Here is a 23,797-nt window from a genome sequence, read left to right as displayed (position 1 = left end):
TGCACAGCAGGCCCACATGCTCCCCCCCCCCCCAATCCCACACTGCCTGCTCTATATTTTGCTTTAGATGTTAGTCAGATCAGAGCTTGAGTTAATTAAGATTAAAACTACTTTTTAAATTTTACTTTACAAAACATAGAAATTGCAGAGTTCTGTTTTTAAAATCAGATTTGGGTATTTCGTATGGATGTGGTATACACTTAGCTCCCCTCAATGAACTGTAGACATAGAGAGGCTTTTGCCTTTGCTGAAGCCATCTCTTATTTTCCTGCAGGATTTTGGGTCCCAAATATGCTAAGAATAAATTTTACTAAGGAAGGAAAACTATTATCTGAGCCACTGCAGGTATATTAGGTCAAAGTCGCCTCCCAAATGCACCCTTGATAAGCCAGAGGCCCTGCTCCATGCTCTTCTGCCAACAAGAACATAGCAGGGGCCTATAAAAGACAGGATGGGACGCAGGTGGCGCTGTGGGTTAAAGCCTCAGCGCCTAGGGCTTGCCGATCGAAAGGTCGGCGGTTCGAATCCCTGCGGCGGGGTGCGCTCCCGCTGCTCGGTCCCAGCGCCTGCCAACCTAGCAGTTCGAAAGCACCTCCGGGTGCAAGTAGATAAATAGGGACCGCTTACCAGCGGGAAGGTAAACGGCGTTTCCGTGTGCGGCTCTGGCTCACCAGAGCAGCGATGTCACGCTGGCCACGTGACCCGGAAGTGTCTCCGGACAGCGCTGGCCCCTGGCCTCTTAAGTGAGATGGGCGCACAACCCCAGAGTCTGTCAAGACTGGCCCGTACGGGCAGGGGTACCTTTACCTTTACCTTTATAAAAGACAGGGCCTTCTCTGCTGTGGTGCCTAACTCCTGAGAAACAGCTGATCAGCTTCCAGCAGGCAGCAGAAACTGCCCTGTTTCACAATGTTTTTCTGGATGCTGCTTTAAAGCAAGATCCTATCCTATGCTTTTTGTTACTTTAATATTAATTTATTGATGTATATGTGTTGTTGTATATTTCTATTGACCAATGTAAGTATCTTGGTTATTGTAGGAAGGCAGGGTACAAATGCTGGAAATAGATAATGCCACTGAGCAAATGGGAACAGGTCACTCATTATAATAAAAGAGGAAGGAGGAATAGATCACAAGCAGAAGGACTAGATCACAGATATTGTTGGCAATTTGCCGTCCGAGTCATAATCTAGGAAAGGTCAGAACTTTTAAAAAGGTCAAGCTCTCTTGGAACAGCAATATATATGATAAAGACTGCACTGCATCAAATGTATGAGAAAAGGCGTTTTGTTTTTCAAAGGTCTTATTTTTCATGCAACGCTTTTGAATTTGGATACATATTCAAGGCACTGATCTCTCAGTCTTGCTCTGCTTGCCTGAACTGTTGCTGCTGCCTCCCTTCTGATCCCCTTCCTCCTGTACTGCAGCAGCCACACAACCATCCCAGCCTTGTAAACCATTTGGAGACAATTATAGCTTTGCAGTATATAAATTGCTTAAATAAATAAAACCAAATCAACAAACAAACATGATTTTAAGGTTGGAGAACACACCTCAAATGCATCTGCAAGACTATAATCCATTAGATAAATTTTGGACTCTAGACCTAATGGTCTATGAAAAGTGGAGGTGGGGCTCTTTAGATGGTAAGGGACCTGATTCGAGACAATCTTACAGGGACCCTTCTTTAATTCTTGCTTTGAAATGTGGCAAGCCCATCCTGCTGCATCTAGGGGGACCCCCTGTCCAGAGGGGCCCAGGACTTCTGCCCCAATTCTATCCCTGACGGCAGCAACAGTGATGGCCCAGTGCTAAACATGACAGCTGTAGGCATGACTCTCCTCTCCTTTTTAGCCACAAAGGGCTACTAGCTCCATGTATGCAGCTGATGCTGCAGTGGACCAGCACTGCTCACCTAGCAGCAAGTACGTGGAGAGCACAGGGTGAATGTGTTGTTTGCCACTCAAGTGCTTGCCTACGGGCAATACCTGCTTGGCCCAATGGAGCAAAAAATTGCAGAGCAGCCAATAAGCTGCTTTTAAAACACAACAAAACTTAATTCTATGACCCAGAAAGGTATCCCAAGAGAATGAGTTTTAGTGTTTGCGATGGAAGTCTGGGCTGCTAATTTAAGCATTCCTGCCTGAAGATAGTGAGTTGTGCAATGCATTTGTGCAGTTAGTTCTTCATCCTTTGAAAGATATCACTGTATTAGATAGAAGCCCATGGACAAGGAATATTCTCTTAGTCCCGTCCCACAGCTGAAGTGCACACTTGCTCTCAAAAAGTTTGCCAGTGTGGTGTTAGAGCCAGAAACTTCAACTCCAAGCTTGGATGTTTCAATAAGCATCTAGTTACTAAAATAATCACTGCGTGACTATAAATTAAGTGAGCCACAGATCTTTCCTCCTGATCCACTAATTTATTCCTTTTGCACTGAACTGCACTGAGCTGCAAGCTGTCCATTCACTATGTGACACTCTTAGACACAAAGCCAGGATTTCCCTGCTGACTTGGTCCCTTCTTTATCAGTTAGTTAACTTTTCATTACCAAGCAAGAGGAAGAATGGAAGATACCTATCTTGAAAAGCATGCCTCAACCACTGAACGGCACAGCAGAAACTAGTTCAGATTTTCTGGTGCCAGATTAAGTTTTCCCCCAGGCCTTTTAAGGTTGCTGCAGCCTTTTAAATCTGTTTTAGATTTTCGGTTTCATTCTTTGCTCTTTTAGCTTTTGTTTTACGGTCTTGATTTTTACCTCCTCCCATACTTTTATAGTACTGCATTGTATGACTAATTTAAGCACAAAGCTTAAGTTTTTATTTATTGTATTTTAATTATGTAAATGCCAAGAATATTTATTATAGGGTGGCTTGTAAATGCTGTAAAAAAAAAAACCCTCCTGGTTGGCAGTGGGGCTTCAGTGCTCTGGATACCTCTTTGCACCACATCATTAAAAGAAACCAAAATAAAATTATGTAAACTAATGAAATTTGCAGAATAAGGGAAATTGTACAAAAAATGTGCTTATTTTGCACTGTTAATAGAAAACACAGGGGTATTTTTTTCTCTCCTTTCTTGTAATGCAGTGCTTTGACAATGAGCCTGTCTGCCCTGACACTGGGATCATGACATCCTTCTCCAGGGGATGAGACCAGGAACTCAGGGTGGAAGATGGTCAGCCTCAAATTTACACTTGGAAAAAGAGGAGCCCATTGTGTCAGTCCCTCTCCAGCTGCTGGGTGCTGCATTGCCTTCCTCTGAGAACTCCAGCTCAGAAGCCTTAGAAGAAGCACAGCCTTGCCTGCTCTGCCAGAGATAAAGCAAGCAGAGTCCGTTTAAATGAAGGGGCTTCTCCCATGAAAGACAGAGCTAGCAACTCTGATAAACTGCAGCTCTGAGACCTAGTCTGGGGATGACTGCTGCTGAATACAGCCTCCAGCCTGGGCCACACACAGAACTGTCCCAAGTACCACCAAAGCCTTGCCTTTGTATTGCTGAGACCATTACTCAAAAAGGAATACTAGCACGAATTGTTTCAATTGAACACTCGAAGCCCAGATTCAGTGCTTTAATTGGATACCTGGTGCAGCATACTGTACACTATCTAGCCTCATGGCAAAACTGCTTCTCGACTGGTTCAGTAAACACATACTCAAAGCAAGTTGACAGAAAAAGAACACAGCAACTCTGATTCACCATGGTGTTTTCATTCTTACAAACACCTTGTAGCAGATCCCCGCATGTAAAAATGGAGACAGGAAAACTCTGGTTCAGAAGTAGCAACTTGTCCCGGGCATTCAACAAGAACTGAAGCCATTGATCTCATGAACTTTCAAGTCAGCCCTTAGCGCAGCGTATGACACAGTATTGTAGCTGCCGCCGACAAATAATTACATTCTGAAAAATCTTCATGAAGGTGACTGTTGACAGCTCTGAGGCATGTGGATTTGGAAATGCTGTTTCTGTTTCTTCCACCCTTTACAGCCCAGACTTCGAGGCTACTTTGGTCTGTTCTGGAATATCACAGGGCTTTCGGGAACTAATGCAAGTTTCTGCTTGTGCTTTCTACAGGCAATGAACACAAGGTGTTCCAAGGAAAAGGGCAGCTTGCCTTTTTAAAGCATGTTTCCCACACTCAAGTTAAGTTATGTGCAGGAGTGCCCAATCAGGACTGTTGGCTGCTGTCTAGACACAACTTTACATCAGATAAAAGCTCTAACCAAAAACAGCTGTTAGTTTACTCTATTAAAAGAACAGGAATCTGATAATGATCCAAGTCAATTACTTGATTTCCTTCATTCTAATCATGATGCCGAGGGGGCTGGATATCCCAGGCCACCGTGACAACCAGCATCGTGGTCCATCTTCCATGTCCCCACCTCCCACATCCACTTAAGAGTAGAGAGTTGTGATCAAATGGTCTGTAAATCGTTCTAAACAAAACAAACGTAATATCATTTTTTAAATTTTTCTCTTGTTGCCTGGGTGTGAAAAAATATCCTGACTGTGTAGTCTGCGTCTGATGAACTCTAAGAATTCCAGATAAACCTTCAATCTCTTGCACAACTCCTTGCACTAGTCCCCTGCAGCTGCTATTTCCTCAGAACTCCACCTTCGCATACATTTCAAGCTGCTTCCTGGTACATTGCCAGGAGGAGTTTGGACAAGAGTTTGTGATGGTGTGGGTGATATTCAACTAAGCTTTACTAAAAGCAGACTTACTAAAATTATTTGACCTAACCTAGCCATGTTCATTCATTTCAGTGGGACCACTCTGAGGAAATTTTAGTTGAATAACACCCTGTGGGAGGAATTCAACATTGCCAGAGTGCTTGCTGGATGGAATGATTTTCCCCCTTCTCCCTCCACACATTGTTCTGGGTGTTCTCCTGATGCCTCCAAGTCAATTGGGGGGGGGGAGTGGAGGGAGCTGGACAGGAAAGCGGGGAAGCCCCGATGCACTAGTAGCCCTGTGTACGCTGCCCTAAAATATTTCTAGCACAGGACTCTTAGCAACCTTAGCTTGGAATTATTGTTGATTGTGCTGAACATTCCTAAATGGTACTGTGCTCTTTGATCTCATCATTAGCCACTTTCATCCACTTTCCCATCCAAAGATGGCAATGGCAGATGTATATACATCTATCAAAACCCTTTAGAAATTTTCCATCTCGGAGTCTCTAAAGGCAAGCCACTGAGTCACCAACAATTTGCATCACAAGTTTTTAAAGTCAGGCTGTACAAGATCCCTACCTTGTGTAGACCATAAAATGCTTACAGGCACAGAAGCCACATCCTTGATCTTTATCCAGCTGTTATTGCGTTGCCTGCTCCATGAAGAAATTACACAATAATAATCTCCTCTGTCTGCTTCAAAGGTCCACTGGATTCGTAAGCGGAAGGTGTCCACAGTTGGTTTAGAGAAAATAATTTCCCCATTCTGGGCCCGTTGTTTGCTTCTGTCCCCAACTACCAGCGTCCAGTCTGCATCCATGGTGGCAAGAAGTTCATCTTTCACTACTTCATCACTGCGCATAGGTAATCGGTAGTACCATGAGACAGTGAAACGCACATTTGTTTCAGTGTTCTGCACCTCTGTGATCCTACATTCCAATTCTGTGGGATCTTCTGCATACTTAGGTGTTTTAGTCACATTCAGAAACACATGGTAAGTTGGCTCTGCAGAGCATTTTGAAAAGCAGGGAGACAGACAAGGAAACAAAAGTATGAAATAAAGACCAATTCAGAATACAGGCTACATTTTCACATTTATCATTTCAGAACGGCAACATTCTTTTGGCATCTTGCAAGTCATGGCATAGGATGGGGCATTTACTACTTAGCTGGTGACAGTGGACCATGTAATTCCCAGAAATGGAGTATCTTCATGGCATGCAGCCCCAAGTCAAACAAAAGGCAGATTCTAAAGCCAACATTTAGTAAGTCACACTATACTGTAGGAATTTCATAATACAACATTCTGATTACAGAACACTGCATTGCAATTGCAAAGTCTGCCTCTCAGGGAAATGTTTCATTTTAATGAACATGCTCCCCATTTTGGAAGGGCATGCCAAGAGCGTGTCAGGTTTCTGTACACTGCTTTACCATTCATTTTATTGCCCACTTCAGCGACCTTGGCAGAGGAAAGCTGGCACTAGAGCAAGCCAATATTGGAGAGCATCCCACATTTACTTGTTCCTGGTGTTGAATGCCAGTGCTAGAAACTGAATATACCCTTGAAGTTAACTTTACTGTGTGTTTTTTTAAATACAATTTCTTACAGTTTCATAATCACAAGTCTGAAAGAACTATGAAGGGCCTACTTTCTGCTCTTAGCAACCATATTTAGGATCCCATAAAAGAAGGAATACAATGCACTACCAATATTTATAAAGGTCATGGAGGGAAAGCTAGTTAATGAGCCACAAAAAGGGCTGGGTTGGCCAATCATACTTCACCTTAATGTCAAGATCTGAATGAGGCTTATGGATGCACACACAGTTCCCTTGCTCCCCACTTTGCTACAGTTTACTATTTTGTCCAAACAAGGAAACTATTGTTAACAGTTTCTGAACAAGCCAGGATATGAAAACTTAGTTTGAAGTTGGATTGATACCCTTACTTGTTTCACAACAATTAATTTCCTGGTTTGGCTAATACAGGAAGCAATAGTTAATCAACGTCTCCCTGGTTTGTTAGCGGGAAGGGAGGAGCAAAAGAGCTGCTCATGTGCGGCCAAAAGGCTTGTTCGTGGCTCAGCATAATGGTATATGATAATCTGAACCAGCCCACATAATTCACTGGAGCAGCTTGCTTCCAAACAGAAGCACCAACAACATTTTCATGTCCTCATTAGGAAATAGAAGAAAGTTGAAGGTAAATGGGATGTCAGCTAATCATATCCAGCATTTGGAAGACCTATAGGGAATAGGATGGCTGGGGCAAGTTTTGGCTTTGACAGGAGTGCTCCAGCTAGTCTCTTCACACTGACTCTCAGACAGAGGATTTAGCAGGAAGGAATAAAAGGCTTGCTGGATAAGCCTCATTCCTGCACTCTTGTCAGCTGTCAAAGAACAGCCTTGCTGACAGTTCAACGACTTAATACCCTGCCAAGCTCTCAAACTTCAATCAAGTAGGAGGGGGCTGCTGTTGAATTTTGGATGCAGTTTATGTACTACAGATGAGAATTCCTCTCCTGCTTTTCCCACCCGCAGGCAATGTAAGATCATTTGAAAAACATTTTGCTCCTCCCCCTTAACCTGCATCAAAATAATTACTAATTTGGGATGCAAAGGCGAAGAAATTCCCAGTGACCAACCGAATACTTTCAATGCAGAAAAGAGGCACCCTATTCAAGGCAGCTTTTAAAGCTATGGATGCTTTCCAGATAATATTGGTAACAGAAGTACACTGAGTGTACAGAATCAGTGGCACCTCTCTGTTTAGTTGCATTCCGTGGGATGTCTGTTGGATGAGAAGAATAAGAGACAAGCTCTCTATCATAATTAGGCCTACAGCAAGCAGGATGGAAATCATTAGGCCATCTTGAGATTTCCTTTCCTTTCCTTTCAAAACTTGCACAGCTTATTCTCCTTCTTCTAAGGCTATAATTCTAAACTAACCTATCAGCCTATTGAACTCAATGGCTGCATTTACACATAGCGCTAAATACTAACTGAAGTTTCATAAACCATGCTAGGTAGTGCACAAGGACTATTCTAGTCCTTGAGAGCAGAGAAACAAATAATAAAAAGGCAGCTGGCTTAGTTTCATCCAAATCCAAGGTTGTGGTTTGCATTGCCCAAACAAACCAACATCACTAGCCGGGCTTACACCATTATTTGTTATCAGCTTATACTCTTGGGCTTGCTATTAAACGGTAACGCAGCCAAAGAGATTTACTTGCAGATAAACATGTTTAAAATTGGATTGCACAAATACTGCAGAAGTGGATTTTCAGCTGTCTTGGCTCTCTGAAGTACAAGAGATGCTGTGGCTGTCAGGACTGGGTTACCATCAACCAGATCTCCGATTGTGCTACGATAGCATTCAGAAGTGTATATGCACAATGCTTGAATTTCAGCAGAGTATAAGTAGAAATGCTTGCTCCCACTGCTTGAAAGGCTGTCAAGAATCATCTGGCTCCTAATTGCAAAGTCAAAAGCCAGAAACTTGATTTTTTAAATTATCCTCTAAGAGATGCTGACACGTCAAGGCAAACTCTACAGAACAACATGGTTCTTTAGAAATTTGTGCTAGGGTTTCAGTTTTCCATATCTCTCCTGCCTGGATGCTCATTTCCTAGAACATCTGCATAAAAAGCAGATCCCAGTAGCTTAAGAGTTCAGCCAGGAAAACAGAGTTAGTGAAAACACAGTTCTCCATAAAGTCAAAGCAGAATATTGGGGTAAGGAAAAGTGAAAAACACTGTTTTTGTCTAGACAAACTTCTGGTTCACCTCCTAATCTTTCCATATGATTTAATGTCCATTAAATAATAGAAAGGGATCTATATTATTCTTAGGATTTCCCCAAGGAAATCTGGCAGATCTGCCAATGGGTCTGAAAGAACCATTATAGTAGTGACTGTGGGATTAGTCCAGTCGTCCAAGCCACACTCAAGAACAACAAATCAGAGCACAAGAAGGTGTCTAGATGAGTCGCTGGACTACCTGAGACCAGATTCTACTATGCAGCTTTGCCAAACGATACTATCTTCCTGATAGAAACTATAGATGTGGCCTTCAGAACAAGTGTGCATTTGACTATATTTTTATTTATCAGTTGTTTCTCTTCCTGTCACTTGTCTTTGGAGCAAACACATTTTATTTTGGTTTTTTTAAAAGAAGAACTTAAAACAGTACGGAACATTTCCAGCTAAAAAAACTGAACAATTTTGAATTTTCTCTTTGGATGACTAATGGGAAAAATTACATTGCTACAGAGGATGGCAGCCCATGTATTTTCAGGCAGGCTGCTAAAGAAGACCGAGACTTAACAACAACCAGCACCGCATAAGTCTGTTTTATGTCATGGCAGGTCCTGCGGGGATTTCCAGCTTATATATCCCACCAACACCACCTTTGGGCTTGTTGAAAGCTTTTGAATGTCCCCTCTCTCTTCCAAGACAGGGATCACTTTAAATATTAAGACTATTGCATCTTTGTGTTCTTTTAAGTCAAGTTAAAGAGCCACATTTGATTAGAACAAACATTTCATTTAAAAATGTTTTCTCAGGACTGACACATTAGACACAAAAAGGCATCCATGGCTAGTCATGAAAAAAGCCCAGGATGGCTGGTATAGTTAAGAGTCCATGTTGGACACACCACCATTGAGCATGAACTGGTAAGTCTTAAAAGGGTTTAGCATTTTTAAGAACTACATAATTTTCTTCCAACACAGAGTCCAGGGCAGGAGGGATCACTCCTATTGAATGCCATTTTCTGTTCACTTCCATATTGTGGTATAAACCCAGGATAGAAAACTTGTGGACCTCCAAAGGTTGTTGGGACTACAGCTGCCATTATCACTTTGCCACTGGGTCATACTGGCAGGGACTGATGCAAGTTCAAAGCACACCGCCTCTGGAGGGCCACAGGTTCCCTATCATTACACAAGAAAAATTATCCATCAACTTTATAGCATCACCACCCAGCTACTCACCTAATGCCAACACCTCCACCGTGACAGGCACAGATGTCCTCTCTGCTACCTTGTGCCAGCTACCATTGTGCTGTGGCACCCAGAGAGTTGCTTGGCAGTAGTAGTAACCAGAATCTTCAGTGCTCACATCACGTACCAATAGGTGGTAAGAACTCCGATCCACATGGCTGAGGCTGATGAGGGTAGAATCACTAACAACAGAATCACGGTCTGCACTTAGCAAAACCTGAGCTTCTGCCATGGTGCTATCAGGTGATTCACTGAAGTACCACCTGACCTCTGCTTGGAAAATACCACTTCTGTCTGTTGTGAAGTTGCAGGTAAGGTCAAGGGAGTCCCCCTCTGTCACAGATACATTGCTTCTGGTGATGAACACACCTAAAGCTTTTGGCAGGAGGGAAGCAAGACAAAAAAGTGTTATTTTCAACTCTTTAATACAGCAGGTAGCATAACTGTTGGCTTCTACTGCCTGCTTTTTTAATTAGTGGCCTACATATTTACAGGCAAAGCTCACATATATTATTGCTGAACTATAGAAAAACAGGCAGTGAGCTTTTCCCCCCAAGTTTCACGACTTATCTAATTCTATGTTCTGAAGCAAATCATTGTGCAATTTCAGTTTTCTTAGAATAAAAAACCGGCTAGCTTTGCCTTGTGCATGGAAATGCAAGGACACAACAAATTTTTCTAATCAAATTCACTGTCAATCCAGCTTCACACAATTTACGTCTAGATATGACATCGTTCCAACAGAAGGTGTTCCAAGTGGCTCTACATTTTGCTATGTACAATTAATCCTCCCGGGGGGAAAACACCTCACATGCCTACCTACTCCAACATAACAAGCATTATAACTTCAAGCACAGGGAAGATCAAGGGGGTCTCTCACCATCACAGAGATGTTGTTTCTCATAATGAATACACCTAAAGCCAAGACACACTCCCAAAGGAGTACAAATCAGATTTTACAAGCTAACTACTATGAAGAACTGAACCACATCTGAATGATTGTTGTGGCATTTTCAAATTCTCTGTGTGGTGATTAAAGGATTGCAAGTCCAGTATGAGCATACTTGCAAAAACATATAATTTCATTTTGCCGCCAAGAAGCCAACTTGCTTATTCTTCCTTCTCCAAAATTACCACTGTATACATTTTGCAGCCTGGCATGATCCTTCAAAGCACATGCATTGCACACAGGTATATTTAAACAAAGGAAGGGGAACAGTCATTTAAAGACTACTGTCTAGTAGCTAAGCTATTGGGGCGAAAGTTGCGAACTTAAAACAACTGTAGATTTAAATTCTCCTTTAGCCCTAGGCAATCCCCAAAGCCAGGTAACAAGACCTTTTACACAAATATCCTATACAAACTACTGAAAAAGAAAAGAGTCCTCTGTTATGAAGCCTAGGTTTTAAATAGATTCCAAACACACCTATGCAGTAGGTATTCAAAGAAAATACAACTATCTAAGTTCTTATTTGCTGTGCCTTCACAACGTATCTAACACATGTACTGAGGAAAGTATACACTGTTACTATGTTATATACTGTGCTGAGATACTTAAGGGGGAAGCCACTATGGCTTTATACCAAATGTTGGTGGCCTGCACATTCTGTCCCACGGCCACAATGGTGTTACAGCATAGATGCTGATACAGGCAACATCATTTCATGAATCTGCATGCTCACCTGTTGGCTGCACCACAACATTTGCTATATCCACAGCCTTCTCTTGGATCTTCTGCCATGAAGCATCTGCACCTTTAACCCATTCACTCACTCGACACCTATAGGCACCTTCATCTGTTGGAAGAGCTTGGGACACAGACAAGCGGTAAATGTCATTGGCCATGGCATCTAAACGCACATCTCCACTGATATAGCGCTCGTTATACTCTGAACCAGGCTGGAACTTGCCCTCATGTGTCAAGGAGAGAATTTCTTGCCAGGCAAACCCGTTTCTGAATTCCCAAGACACGTGCAGATGTGTGTGTTCTGAAGAATTGGTGGACGCTGAGCAGCGCAACTGAAACGCATCTCCTTCCGATAAGTTCCAAGTAGATGTGGAGCGGGCTGTTGACCTACCAACGGTTAAGCCATCCGCAATCACTATTCGGAGAAAAGAAAGTTATCAAGCGTGTGGGTTATAATAAATGGCTTTACATAAAGCAACGATGAAACAGAGTCAAGCTGTGGTAGATTGTCATGAAAGAGATGACTAATTATGCAGCATAATAAGTACGCTGAGCCAAAACAAATCACTCACATTGGAAAACATGAGCAAAAAAGTGTTTTCACACACCACACTTTCTCCCTGAACTCAATCAATTATTCAGCTTCAGAAAGACCTCCACCCACAATTACCTCTTCAAGTAAATCTATTAGCAGAGAAACTTCCCCTTCCAGTATGCTTTGTTTAGAAACAAATGTCAGCGAAGAAGGGTGGGGGAGACTGGAATATAACAGGAGCTATTCTGAGCATTTTGCTTTGTTTTATAAATTCAAGTGATCCTGTTGAGATAGTCACCAACCCACTGCTTCGATTAAGCAAACACAGGACAGTGCTATGGCACCAATGGGACATGGGGCACTGTCTACCTTCAGGTTATACAAAGGTGTATTTGGCTAGATTGCATCTACTCCAGCCATTTCACATATCGCTTGCAAAATTACACTAAGACCCAATACCAATTGTAAATACCCCTCACCCTTTAGAAGTACCTTTGACTTCGACTACAGCATTGTAATTTCCCTGAACGACAGAATCTGTGCTGGGCGTTGTGCATCGGTACATCCCTTGGTCAGTGGGGCGGATGTTTCCAATCACGAGTTCCACAGAGTTGTTGCTGTTTCGCCTCAATGTGATCTCTTTACCGTCAACCCGATCTTTATACTCCTGAGACGTGAACCAAGGGTCCCAAGTACTCACTACTTGTACAAATCTAGAGTCCGGAGCAGAGATTCTAGAGAACTCCCAGTCAAAGTTCTGCTCGCTGGGTCCTTCATATTGACTAACGTTGCATGGAATCACCACCTCTGTGCTCTCAACTCGCACTAGAGGACCTGCAGGCACCTTCACAATACGCCCGTGGCAGGAAACTAGGGGGGGAAACAAAGGATTGTAAGTTAAAATTGCAAGAGAGAGAGAGAGAGAGAGAGAGAGTAAGTAATACACACACACACACACATATACATAAAGGGAGCCGTGGGGAGGCAGGAAAGTAAAAAGGACACTATTGTTTGCCGTTTAATTGATGGTATATTGGAATGTTTAAGGTGGAAATGTTTGTCAGTGAATTAGGAGAGTGCGCAGTGGGCTGAAATGGCGGAAGGCAAGATCAAATCCTTGTTTAGTTGTGAAATGCAATGGATGGCCTTTGGGACATTGCTCCTCTTCACTACATCCATATTTGACTTGTCATTGGATGCCATCTGGGATTGTGAATACTGTCAGCCACAATTTAAGAATTCTTGTTCTTTCCACAAACATGATTTCCTTGATCCTCCCTTTCATCTGCACTATGTACAGCTCCACTTTAGAAGAGTTAACAAAACTGAGTCAAGAATTTAAAAGAGTCCAATTACCACCTCATCTAGTTTGCAGATGAAATGGTGTGTCTTGTTTCAGAAACAGAAGTAATTTGAAATGAGCTGCCTGTCCATGACTGAAAAGAGAGACACCAATTCTGGCGATATTCTGGTGTCTGGATATTCTGAAGGTTTTAACCATTTTGGTTAAAGAGGCATGTCACCAAAGGGTTTGTTTCCTTTGCAGCATTTTAATGTTTTAGACATCTCTCATCAGCTAATGCTATTAACATTTTCATTGCTGTGATAAGTTGTGGACTTAAGTGATTATTTAATGTTAACAGAAGAGGAAGTTCAAAACTGCAACTTTGAATCAAATTACAAAGTATGCCTTTTGCTTTTCTTCTATAAATAGCAATCAAAGAATTTCTCCTGCTTCTCTTTTATTCATAGTAAACAAAACATCCTGGAATCCTATAGACACGAAAGTATCATCTATTGAATTTCAGCAGTGTTGCAATTTGAATCATTTCACAATGCTTGTGTTTTTGATGCATGATCATGTAAATATATATGAAAGACAACAGCATGGAGTGGGAGAGATCTCTGCCCCCTACAGCCCTTGAGCTTTCATTGTAAGAATGACACCCACATTTTGGGGTTTCAAGTATTCCAAATGGAAGACACAAAAGAAATGCAACCCTTATTTCCCATCTCAGTGTTCACTGGTGTCAAGCATCTAGAGCTGCTGCTGGAGAGACAGGGAGCAAGACAACATACACGGCACTAAGCATACCCTACATAATCTATTGTCTGCAGCCATGGCAGAACTGCATCTGTTTCTGACTGACAAAGACTCACTCACAAGTTAGGGATTTACATCAGGACAAGAAGAACTGACTGATAACTCAGGAACAACCTACAGTGGTACCTCAAGTTACAAATGCCTCAGGTTACAAATGCTTGAGGTTACAAACTCCGCTAACCTGGAAGAGTTACCTTGAATTGAGAACTTTGCCCCAGGATGAGAACGGAAATCATGTGCTGGCAGCACAGCAGCAGCAAGAGGCCCCATTAGCGAAAGCACGCCTCTAGTTAAGAACAGTTTCAGGTTAAGAACAGACCTCCAGAACAAATTAAGTTCCTAACTAGAGGTACCACTGTATTACGGGACAGCCCTAGAAGAGAAAGTGACAGAGCCATTTGTTGTCCATCTAAATCACCCCAATGTATCAATGATCAACAGCTTATCCTGGGTAATTATATCTTCTTCACCCAGGCCTTTGGTGGTAGGGAAGCATTTTCTTAGAGACAGCCCCCACCCCACCCTAAAACAGCTGCTTCCCAGCTACAATAGACACAAATATAGGGATCAGACCCTGGAGCAAGCACAGATATGTCCACCTATCTACTCAGGCAACACTATTACTGGACCTAATAATGTCAGCCACGATATGATCTTTCACATACAAGATGTGTACAGTGTAAAAAATGCTAAGCCGCTGTTCTAAGAATGAAACAGTGTAAATAATTCTCTAGTTGTAAATTAACACTGCATAGTGGCCAGTTCTGAGGCCCAGTTTAGGAAGTATATGAAGTAGCATCAACAGGAAACTCAATTTAAAATCAATGATAATTAGCCTTATATCTTGCTGATTTAAATCACTTTGGTCTGAATCAATTCACCCTGCATAGAAGAACACTGAGCCTCATTAAATATGTTAGCTGCTCCTCACAAGTCCTAAGTCTTTCAGTCAGCCATGTGGAAAGCCAAAACCTCTTCTGCCTTGCAGTGGGCTTGTTTTGAAGCCCAAAAATCTCCAAGAGCTACAAATGGGCTTTGGTAGGATCTCTCATTTCCTAAGAATGCTAAGCAAGCACTGCTTTTATTTGCAGCTCAAGACTTTCCATAAAAGGAATAACCATTTCAGCTGCAGAGATGCTTCAATTTCAGCCTCCAAACAAAATCACTTTAAGGATGTCTAATCCCACACTGTCATGTGCGTGCTTGGTTTCTTGCAGGACTGTCACAGTAGCACCCCAAAATGCTGCAACAGCTCAACAGCAATTCTCAATACCACAACAGCCTTAAACATAGACACAGTTTCCCTAGACAATTAGGGCTGGGGAAAGCCGTAGGATAAAGGTGTGGAAGCCAGTATTACATCAGCTTTCTTCACCCAGGAAAGCAAGCTGGCAGCTGAGGAGGAAGCGTTTCAGCAGCCTTCAAGGAAGGCAGGGTGGGTCTGGGAAGGCCCATGGCAGCACATGAATGGAGAAGATAGCAACTACTGTCACCACCTGGAGTGGACCGAATTAACTTTACTCTCCCTGATTACTTCACAATATTGTGGTGAGCACATGAGTCCTTTATTCACTGCCTCCTGTTTCTTTTTCTTTCCCTTTTGCCGTCCCCCCCCCCTTGAGTGTGTAGTTTCCGTGTCTGTGCTTTCTTTGAGTGTGTGGCTCCTTTGGCTGTTTTATTGGTGGCATGGAGCTGGTTTAGGCTCCTGACTCCTCAGCACTTCCACTGAGCAGCCGTGGTTCTGGCCCGCTCCCTGGTACTTCCAACAGTAGATCTGTGCAGTTACCTCTCCCTGCCCTGCCAGCTCAGTCTCACAGCATGCTCAGCAGCGGACAGTGGTCTTTTGTTTGCCCCCAACATGCTGCCATGCCAAGCAGCAGCTGTCAGCAACTCTAGCCATCTTGTAGCCTTGTCACCAACCAGCAGCCCTTTCCAGAACCCTTTCATTCTCTCGCCTTGTCCTACCCACCCCTCCCTCTCAGACAACTGCAGCAGGCCATTTTGGGCCAGACCTTAGGAGCTGCCACTACTGCTACTGCCCCACTTCCCTCCCCCTCACTCCTTTCCCATTATCCCCAAGATGGGCCAGGTTGGGCAGGAGAGATGAAAGAATGGGGGAGAGAAAGAGGTCCCCACGGGAGGTCACCCCCACCCTGTTCAGTCCCACTTCCTGTATTCTTAAGAAAACAACCTACAATTCCCAGGAGTCTGCCATTTCCTTATTTGCCTCAGGTGAGAAAATGTATTTGGCTGGCCCTGACTCTAAGGCATCCCCAACCTGCGGCCCTCCAGATGTTTTGGCCTACAACTCCCATGATCCCTAGCTAACAAGACCAGTGGTCAGGGATGATGGGAATTGTAGTCCAGGGATGATGGGAATTGTAGTTGGGGATGCCTGCCCTAAGAGAACTTCCTGGGCCAGAGATGGGATGGCCCTCCAGATGTCTATGAACCACATCCCTGGCCATTGGTCATGGAGTCTATGAACAACTGAGAACAGCAGGTTCCCTATCCATGAATTAAGCCCTGCTCAGTCACCAAGGTCCTCCTAAGCTCTGGCATGTTTCTATATATTTTCATTGTTCCCTTTGGCCCTGATTTGCTCTTCAGCCCAGACTCCTGTTTCCTTCCCATGACTGCTGGTTCCCAGCACCCAGCTCACATCAGACTGCTGCACCCTGGCCCTTTCTTTTACCCGGTATCGGTATAGATTGAAATGCAAGAGACTGAACTTGGGAGCTTCTACATAGAAAGGGTCTCTATATAAAATTACGAATGGTGTGGTGCCATCGAGTGAAACTGAATGGTGGGAGATTCAGGACAGACCAAACAAATACTTCACAAAGTACACAGTTAGAATTATGGGATTTGCTTGTACAAGGAATGGTGATCAACATGGATGGCTTTAAAAGGTGAGGAGACAGATTCATGGGCAACAAGACTATCAATGGACTGTAGTTATGATGGCTGTATATCATCTCCAGTATCAGAGGCAGCATGCTCCTGAAGGCCAGCTGCTATGAGAAATGAGTGGTGGGGGTCTATTGTATTCATGTGCTGCTTGTGGGTTTCCCTTAAGCATCTGGTTGCCCAATGTGGGAACATACTGCTGAACTAGATAGGACTTTTGTCTGGTCCAGCAGAGTTCATCTCGTGTTATTATTAAAGCATATGTTTTTACCAGTGAGCTATGGCCCCTTGCTGCCAATAATTATTTGACAGTGACAATAATTATTTCTCTCCATTCTATGAAGCATATGCTGCACAATCCATTCCTGTCGATAATGGCCTCTGTTTCACTGAACTGATTATTCCAGTGTTACCTCTGACAACTACGATTCAAGTCACATATGATCAGGATCCCATTCTGCAGGCCATCAGGAACATTAGCCAATATTAAAAGCAGGCACGCAACCCATGAGAGTTTTCTGTAACAGCCCAGCCAACCAATAAAACAGATTATTACATCATCTTCACCACAGCATTTCTTGTAATGCACTTTCCTCAGGGCATATCTAGCCAGACACAGAAATACATTTTGCAAGGACATTTATTTCTACTGTACATCTGCATAATGCAGCAGGGTTAATGCTGTGGGAACCAAAGATAACTTCACAGTTCATATGCCATAACATTTTTAACCTTGGTGATGTAATAATCCCAAGTACTTTGCATGTAATTAAACAGAAATCTAATGATACAAACTGCTAAAAGGGGAACATTTTAACTTTGAAAAAAGTAGAACGGGTACAAATAAGGCAGGGGAGGAGATACAGGGTTTTGGAGGATTTGCTGAGTACCACACATCAATAATTTTAGTCTCCAATTTGAGCCACACAAGCATCTCAGACAACTATAGCATTAAACTATAGCATTAAAACAACTATCGGGAAGCTGACAGGAAAGTCCAGATTTTACCTATCAGCCATCCTTTAGCTGACACTGTCCTCATAAAACCCATTCAGTCAAGTGTGTTCTCACTAGTAAAGAATCTAGCTGCTTGCCGACAGCTTCCACCAAATCAACATTTAGTGCAGAGATGTTCAATGTTGAGGCTAAGGAGAAAGATTCACACACACAAATACACACACACCCTACCACCACCAGATAACCAGGCACAATCCAAATATTCTGGGATTGACAATAGTTTTTTTTTTAAAAAAACAATCAAGTTATTACAGAAAAACATAGTGTTCCGTGGTTCTCATAGAAGATGCTCACATTTCTAACAAACAGGAAGTTTCATTTTTCTTTGGGCTGCAGATTGTAGTTGCTCATCCCCAAAACAGCAACATTCCAAAATGGAGACATCAAAGGAATTATTTCTAACAAGGCCTGCATATTTATACTAGGATTAGCAGCTTCTGTTCAACCTACCATCCTTGCAAAGGTCAGTAAGGCTCTCTACTATGTCAACTAAAGCACTGAATCTTGAAGCACTTGGTGAGGAGGGGGAAGCAAAAGGTTATTCTGCCTTCAAAAGGAACAGAGGAGGAAAAGAACACTGCTTATAAGAATTTTCTGAAGGGTTTTAAGAAAATTGAATCTGGCATAAGAAAAGGAATTAGCTGCTGTCTATAAATGATTCAGACCTTCAAGGTTCTGTCTGATTTAACTCAGATTTATCCACAGTACTAACAAAACAACTTCAGGTATATTACACAGCCAATATACTATGTTGCAGAGTCTGATTAAGTCAAAGACAACATCCCCGCCCCTGCTTCCTTTTCCCTCCTGTCACCTATGCCCCCCACTTAAAAAACAACAACCCCGGAACAAAATGTGAACCATTATTGCAAAATTTGTTGAACCTGAATACCAATGCCCCAATACGTAAAGCACACACATTAATTATAAAAGCTACTTCTTCAGAATAAGGGTTCAATTAAAGTGATAGTGGTACATACACTGGCACAAACACAATTTTATAAATAAGCATCCAGTTTGTTTTAAAAGCATATTATACTATAACATGAAAAATAAAATACGAAGTGATTCCCCCCCTGCCACGACCCACTTAATAAGCCTGAGGGCCACACATATCGCCTTCCCCTGCATTAGTGATTTTTATCCTTCCCAACTCTGGATATTTTAAAGCAGCAGCACATTCTAAGGTTTGCATAAAAATCTCCATACAGGTTATGGGGTGTTCATTTTTCTGTTGCTGAGTGAGCTCTGTTCCCCTCAATTGTATTCCCTCAAAAGCACACATATACTGCCTTCTACCTATCCTATCTACCTCCCCCGTCAGTGAGCCAAGTGGACTATCCACTTTTGTGGTTTCCCCCCAAATGCATCGTAGGTTCATCTGCTCAAGCGTTCGTTCAGCAGGGCTTTGGGGTTTTTTTAAGCCCCCTTTTAACCTTTTTTTAAACCCAGGGCCTGTAAAGGGGAGAGATGTTTTCTGCCGCTTGTGTGACATGGGAGGCAAATTCTGTATGGGGGGGGGGAGCGAGGTTGACTATAATGATACAAGGTGATGCAGGAGCTCCTCAAGTTCACCCTCCTTTTATGAAAAGCAGAGGCAGTGGCAGAAATGCAATCAACAGCTGCATTCTGCCCTCAAGAATGTCTGATTAGGAACAATGCTATATCAAAGGGGCATTGTTGGGGGGAAATGATGGTTGCCCCCATGGGCTAACTACCTCCCAATAATGCCAGTATTCAGCAGTGGCATTCATTCAGACACACACACACACACACACACACACACACACTTTCTGAAAGAGTCTAGGCCAAATACTCAGCCCAACTCTTATTAAAAACTGCTTTGAGGCATCTCCATGACTGATGCCAAGGGTTGGCTAATCAGTGCTTTGCAAATCCTGCTCCTGCTGAAAGCAAGAACAGTCTGCAATGTGGGGGTTGGGGGGAAGGGTGCATATATGAGCAAGATGCATCAAGTATCGTTCCAAAGCAGGCTCACTGCTAAAGTTATATACATCTGTATACACCTTAAAATGCATGCACTCACCTGGCCACCCACTGCTTCCAAGATACAACGATGGCTACTAACCAAGAATCTGAACACAATGCATTTTGTATTTAAATTACAACCCTCCATTTCATTTTGTTATAGCATGTTTTCGTAATAGCCTCCTCTGTACCAATTATCTAGAGTACATTGCTTTCTTGTGCTCATAATTTTTTTGCCATGCTATCTATCCTTTAGGTCATTTGCAAATATGATAAAAGCCAATGTCTTATGCTCTTCCATCATGGTGAAAATAAATTCGGAAAAAACTTTCTGACAGTAAGAGCTGTTCAGCAGTGGAACAGACTTCCACGAGAGGTGGTAGACTCTCCTTCCTTGGAGGTTTTTAAACAGAGGTTGGATGGCCATCTGCCGTGGGTGCTTTAGCTGAGATTCCTACATTGAAGGTTGGACTAGATAACCCTTGGATCCTTTCCAACTCTGAGATTCTATGATTCTATATGAAAGGCACTATGGCTACAACTGGCTTCTTTGGGGCCAAATGAAAAATACCTTCAGTAGGATCCTATATAGGTTTATTCAGATGCAAGTTTCGTTTGACCCTACTCCCACATAAGTATAGGATAGCAGTCTTAAATTACTTTTCTCAGTAATTTTCAACTTCACCCCACTAACCGTTCCCAGCACTTCATTTAGATACTCCCCAGAGATTTGCTTTCCATGTCCTTCTGATATTTGACAATGCACAGTTTTCTGTGTACTTCTGTGCATGGTACCATATTCCTAGATGATTATTTAGACTGTTTTGTTATCTGTCACAACGCATTTCTTAATAACACCAGAGCAGGTGGCTCCTTCTTCAGTAAGTTGCCATCAAAAATTGCACTGCCACGAATATCCAAAAACACACAATTTAGATGTGCACTTGTACGCATAGTGCTAACATGTGCACATGGAGGAAACAGTGGACCCCGGTGTGTCAAAAGCACATGCAAAGCGATGTGATAAACTCAAATGTAATTCATCAGCTCTTCTGTGGCATTGCAATCCTGTCTCTAAACTTGTTAAGAACTGACCTCAGCAATTATTTCCCACCAACCTTCCCCACAAATGAAAGAAGAAGAAAAAGCTTATGAACACTACTATTTAGAGTTATAAAACTGCTGAATATAGTGGGGTTATCCCTACGGTACCATTTATGAAGAGAATCTATCCAATAACAACCTTTACTATATACTGTGCTTGCAGTCGGACAAAAGCATGTAGAATGGTTGGAAGTCAGAACAGAATTTCAGAGAGTCAAAATTCTACTAGCTATTTGAAATACAATTGCATAAAACCTACTTTAAGGAAGTATGCCTTGCCCTAACCCCACAGATTCCTCCCACTTTAGATTTTTAATCCCTTCTTTTTGGCAGACCATTACAGCATGTGGCACAGTGTCTATCCTTAAAAACGGCCATACTCTTTCCTTGCAGTGGCGTTCAGATTGCCTTGTCCAGCACAGAAATCTGCCATCTTACTAGGCGCTGTGCAGCAAAAGCAGTACAAGCTCCGTTAGAAGGGCCCAAACTGGAATCTTTATGGCTAATCAGCCTAGAAGTGGTTAAATGCCATGCTCCAAATATCACTTGCATACAATACAGTTTTGCTGCAGTCTTCAAGCAGGATTTTATGTCCCAGAAGATCTAAAGAATTACTATCCCATGGTATTTGGGAAAGGTGAACAAGAGAAGCCATCTGAGATACGCATGCATTGCTCGTCCCTTGTCGACTGACTTTTCTTTTAATGGATAATGCAAAGTGCTTATCAAAGGAATTAGCCTGGGTATAATTGCTTAAAACCTATTATCTCCATCAGGCTGAAATAAAGCATATTGCATCTTAAGCAAAGCCTCAGAAATGTGATCAGATGCTAATAGTGCTAGATTCTGCTAATCCAAATACAACTTCAATTAAGAAAAAACAGATTCCCCACTCTACCCATCCCTAATCATGTTCCACCACCAGGATAAGTTTTGGTTATTCAAACATGTTCAAAGCCCTTGCGAAGAGTGTGCTTTTCTCAGCATCCATCCTTGCAATATGGAGATAATTACCAGGGGACTTTACTAGACTGTTGCATGGCTTGAATACATAATGGGTGATGTTTGATTGTGGCATCCCACTTGCACAAATGCGACTTTCCCCTCATATCCCCCTAGTAAAGGTAAAGGGAACCCTGACCATTAGGTCCAGTCACGGACGACTCTGGGGTTGCGGCACTCAGCTCACTTTACTGGCCGAGGGAGCCGGTGTACAGCTTCCGGGTCATGTGGCCAGCATGACTAAACTGCTTCTGGCAAACCAGAGCAGTGCACGGAAACGCCGTTTAACTTCCTGCTGGAGTGGTATCTATTTATCTACTTGCACTTTGATGTGCTTTCGAACTGCTAGGTTGGCAGGAGCAGGGACCGAGCAACGGGAGCTCATCCCGTCGTGGGGATTCAAACCGCCGACCTTCTGATCGGCAAGCCGTAGGCTCTGTGGTTTAGACCACAGCGCCACCCGCGTCCCCATGCCCCCCTACATACCCCTAAAATATACTATGGTGAGTTGATGGGACTGCAGATGCTATATCACTGGCTAATATGCATGAACATTTACCAGAATATCTAGAATTAGTGTGCTCTTCCAATAACTTGTAACTATGTTTAGCTCCTCCTTTGGTTTCCAAAACTGATCATGCAAAACTAGTAAGAGAAAGAAGAGCTCTTCTCTAATCATGTCACGTGTATGATTCTTCCTTGCCAAGGGTAACAAGCTTGCTCTCAACATCTAGAGATAAATGTGCTTTAGAAGTGCCACTTGGTGATGAAGGACCTGAAACAGACTCCCTGTGACCTAATAGCAAATTGGCTCATTGCAGGGCCAGCAAAAAGTTACTTGGGGGGGGGGGGGGAATCCACTGTGTAGAATCAGTAGTAGTTTGCCTCCCTAGTTCCCTTCTAGAAAAGTGTGATTAACAAATAACTATTGTTAACTATGTTTAGCTCCTTCTTTGGTTTGCAAAACCGAACATGCAAAATAGTAAGAGACGAGCCCTTCTCTAATCATCCCACGTGTATGGACAGCATCCCACGTGCCAAGGACAGCAAGCTTGCTCTCAACATCTAGAGATAAATGTGCTTTAAAAGTGCCACTTGGTGCTGAAGGACCTGAAACAGACTCCCCGAATTGGCTCATTGCAAGGCACGTCATAAAAAGCCAGCAAAAAGTTCTGGGGAAAACAATCCACTGAGTAGAAGAAGCAGCAGTTTGCCTCCCTAGTTTCCTTAGATGTCATGGAAAGAGAGTGTTCAATAAGAGCTGTCATAAAAGCAAAAGAAATACCATGAAGTCAGAATTCAGTGCTTCTTCCAACTACTGTGCCCAGGTGACCAGCACAAAGTATACGCCTTATGAAGTTTGTGCCTTGTGTTCTTCAATCACATCTGTAAGCCAGCAACAGGTCTCTTCACCCAACCAATATGGCATCCTTATTGTTCCCTGTTCTTTACTGCCACATTAACAAGGAGAACCTTGCTTATGTTGCTTAGGTTCCTGCTCTAGCTGGAGGCAGAGAAATGAACTAGAACAACAGTAGCCAACGTGGTGCCCATCAGAGGTTGCTAGACTATAACTCCCATCATCTCTGACCATTAACCATGTTGGCAGAGGCTGAGCAAAGTTGGAGCCCAAGAACCTCTGGAGGGCCACAGGTTCCTCATCTCTTCCATCTTTTTGCTTGCTGGATATTTGCTGCTAATTCTGCAAGCATTTATTCTGCATTTGATATATCTCCTTGTTAAAGGTAGCAATATTCTAGTTCAGGGGC

At 42.8% G+C, this 23,797-nt stretch overlaps 1 protein-coding gene across 2 annotated transcripts in view; it reads right to left on the bottom strand.

Annotated features, from left to right (window-relative positions):
• PTGFRN (prostaglandin F2 receptor inhibitor) overlaps positions 1-23,797 on the bottom strand; it is a 78,963-nt gene that overhangs the window by 38,538 nt on the left and 16,628 nt on the right. For both annotated transcript variants that reach the window (XM_079974782.1, XM_079974783.1), the window contains exons 2-5: positions 12,395-12,772; positions 11,363-11,782; positions 9,672-10,055; positions 5,257-5,682 (exon numbers count right to left, since the gene is read on the bottom strand). In XM_079974782.1, coding sequence (XP_079830908.1) covers positions 5,257-5,682; positions 9,672-10,055; positions 11,363-11,782; positions 12,395-12,772 — 1,608 coding nt within the window. The remainder of the gene's footprint in view (positions 1-5,256; positions 5,683-9,671; positions 10,056-11,362; positions 11,783-12,394; positions 12,773-23,797) is intronic.

This window comes from Podarcis cretensis (genome assembly GCF_951804945.1).
Source record: "Podarcis cretensis genome assembly, chromosome: 4".
Lineage (NCBI taxonomy): Eukaryota > Metazoa > Chordata > Lepidosauria > Squamata > Lacertidae > Podarcis > Podarcis cretensis.
This window is presented reverse-complemented; position numbering and strand designations above follow the sequence as displayed.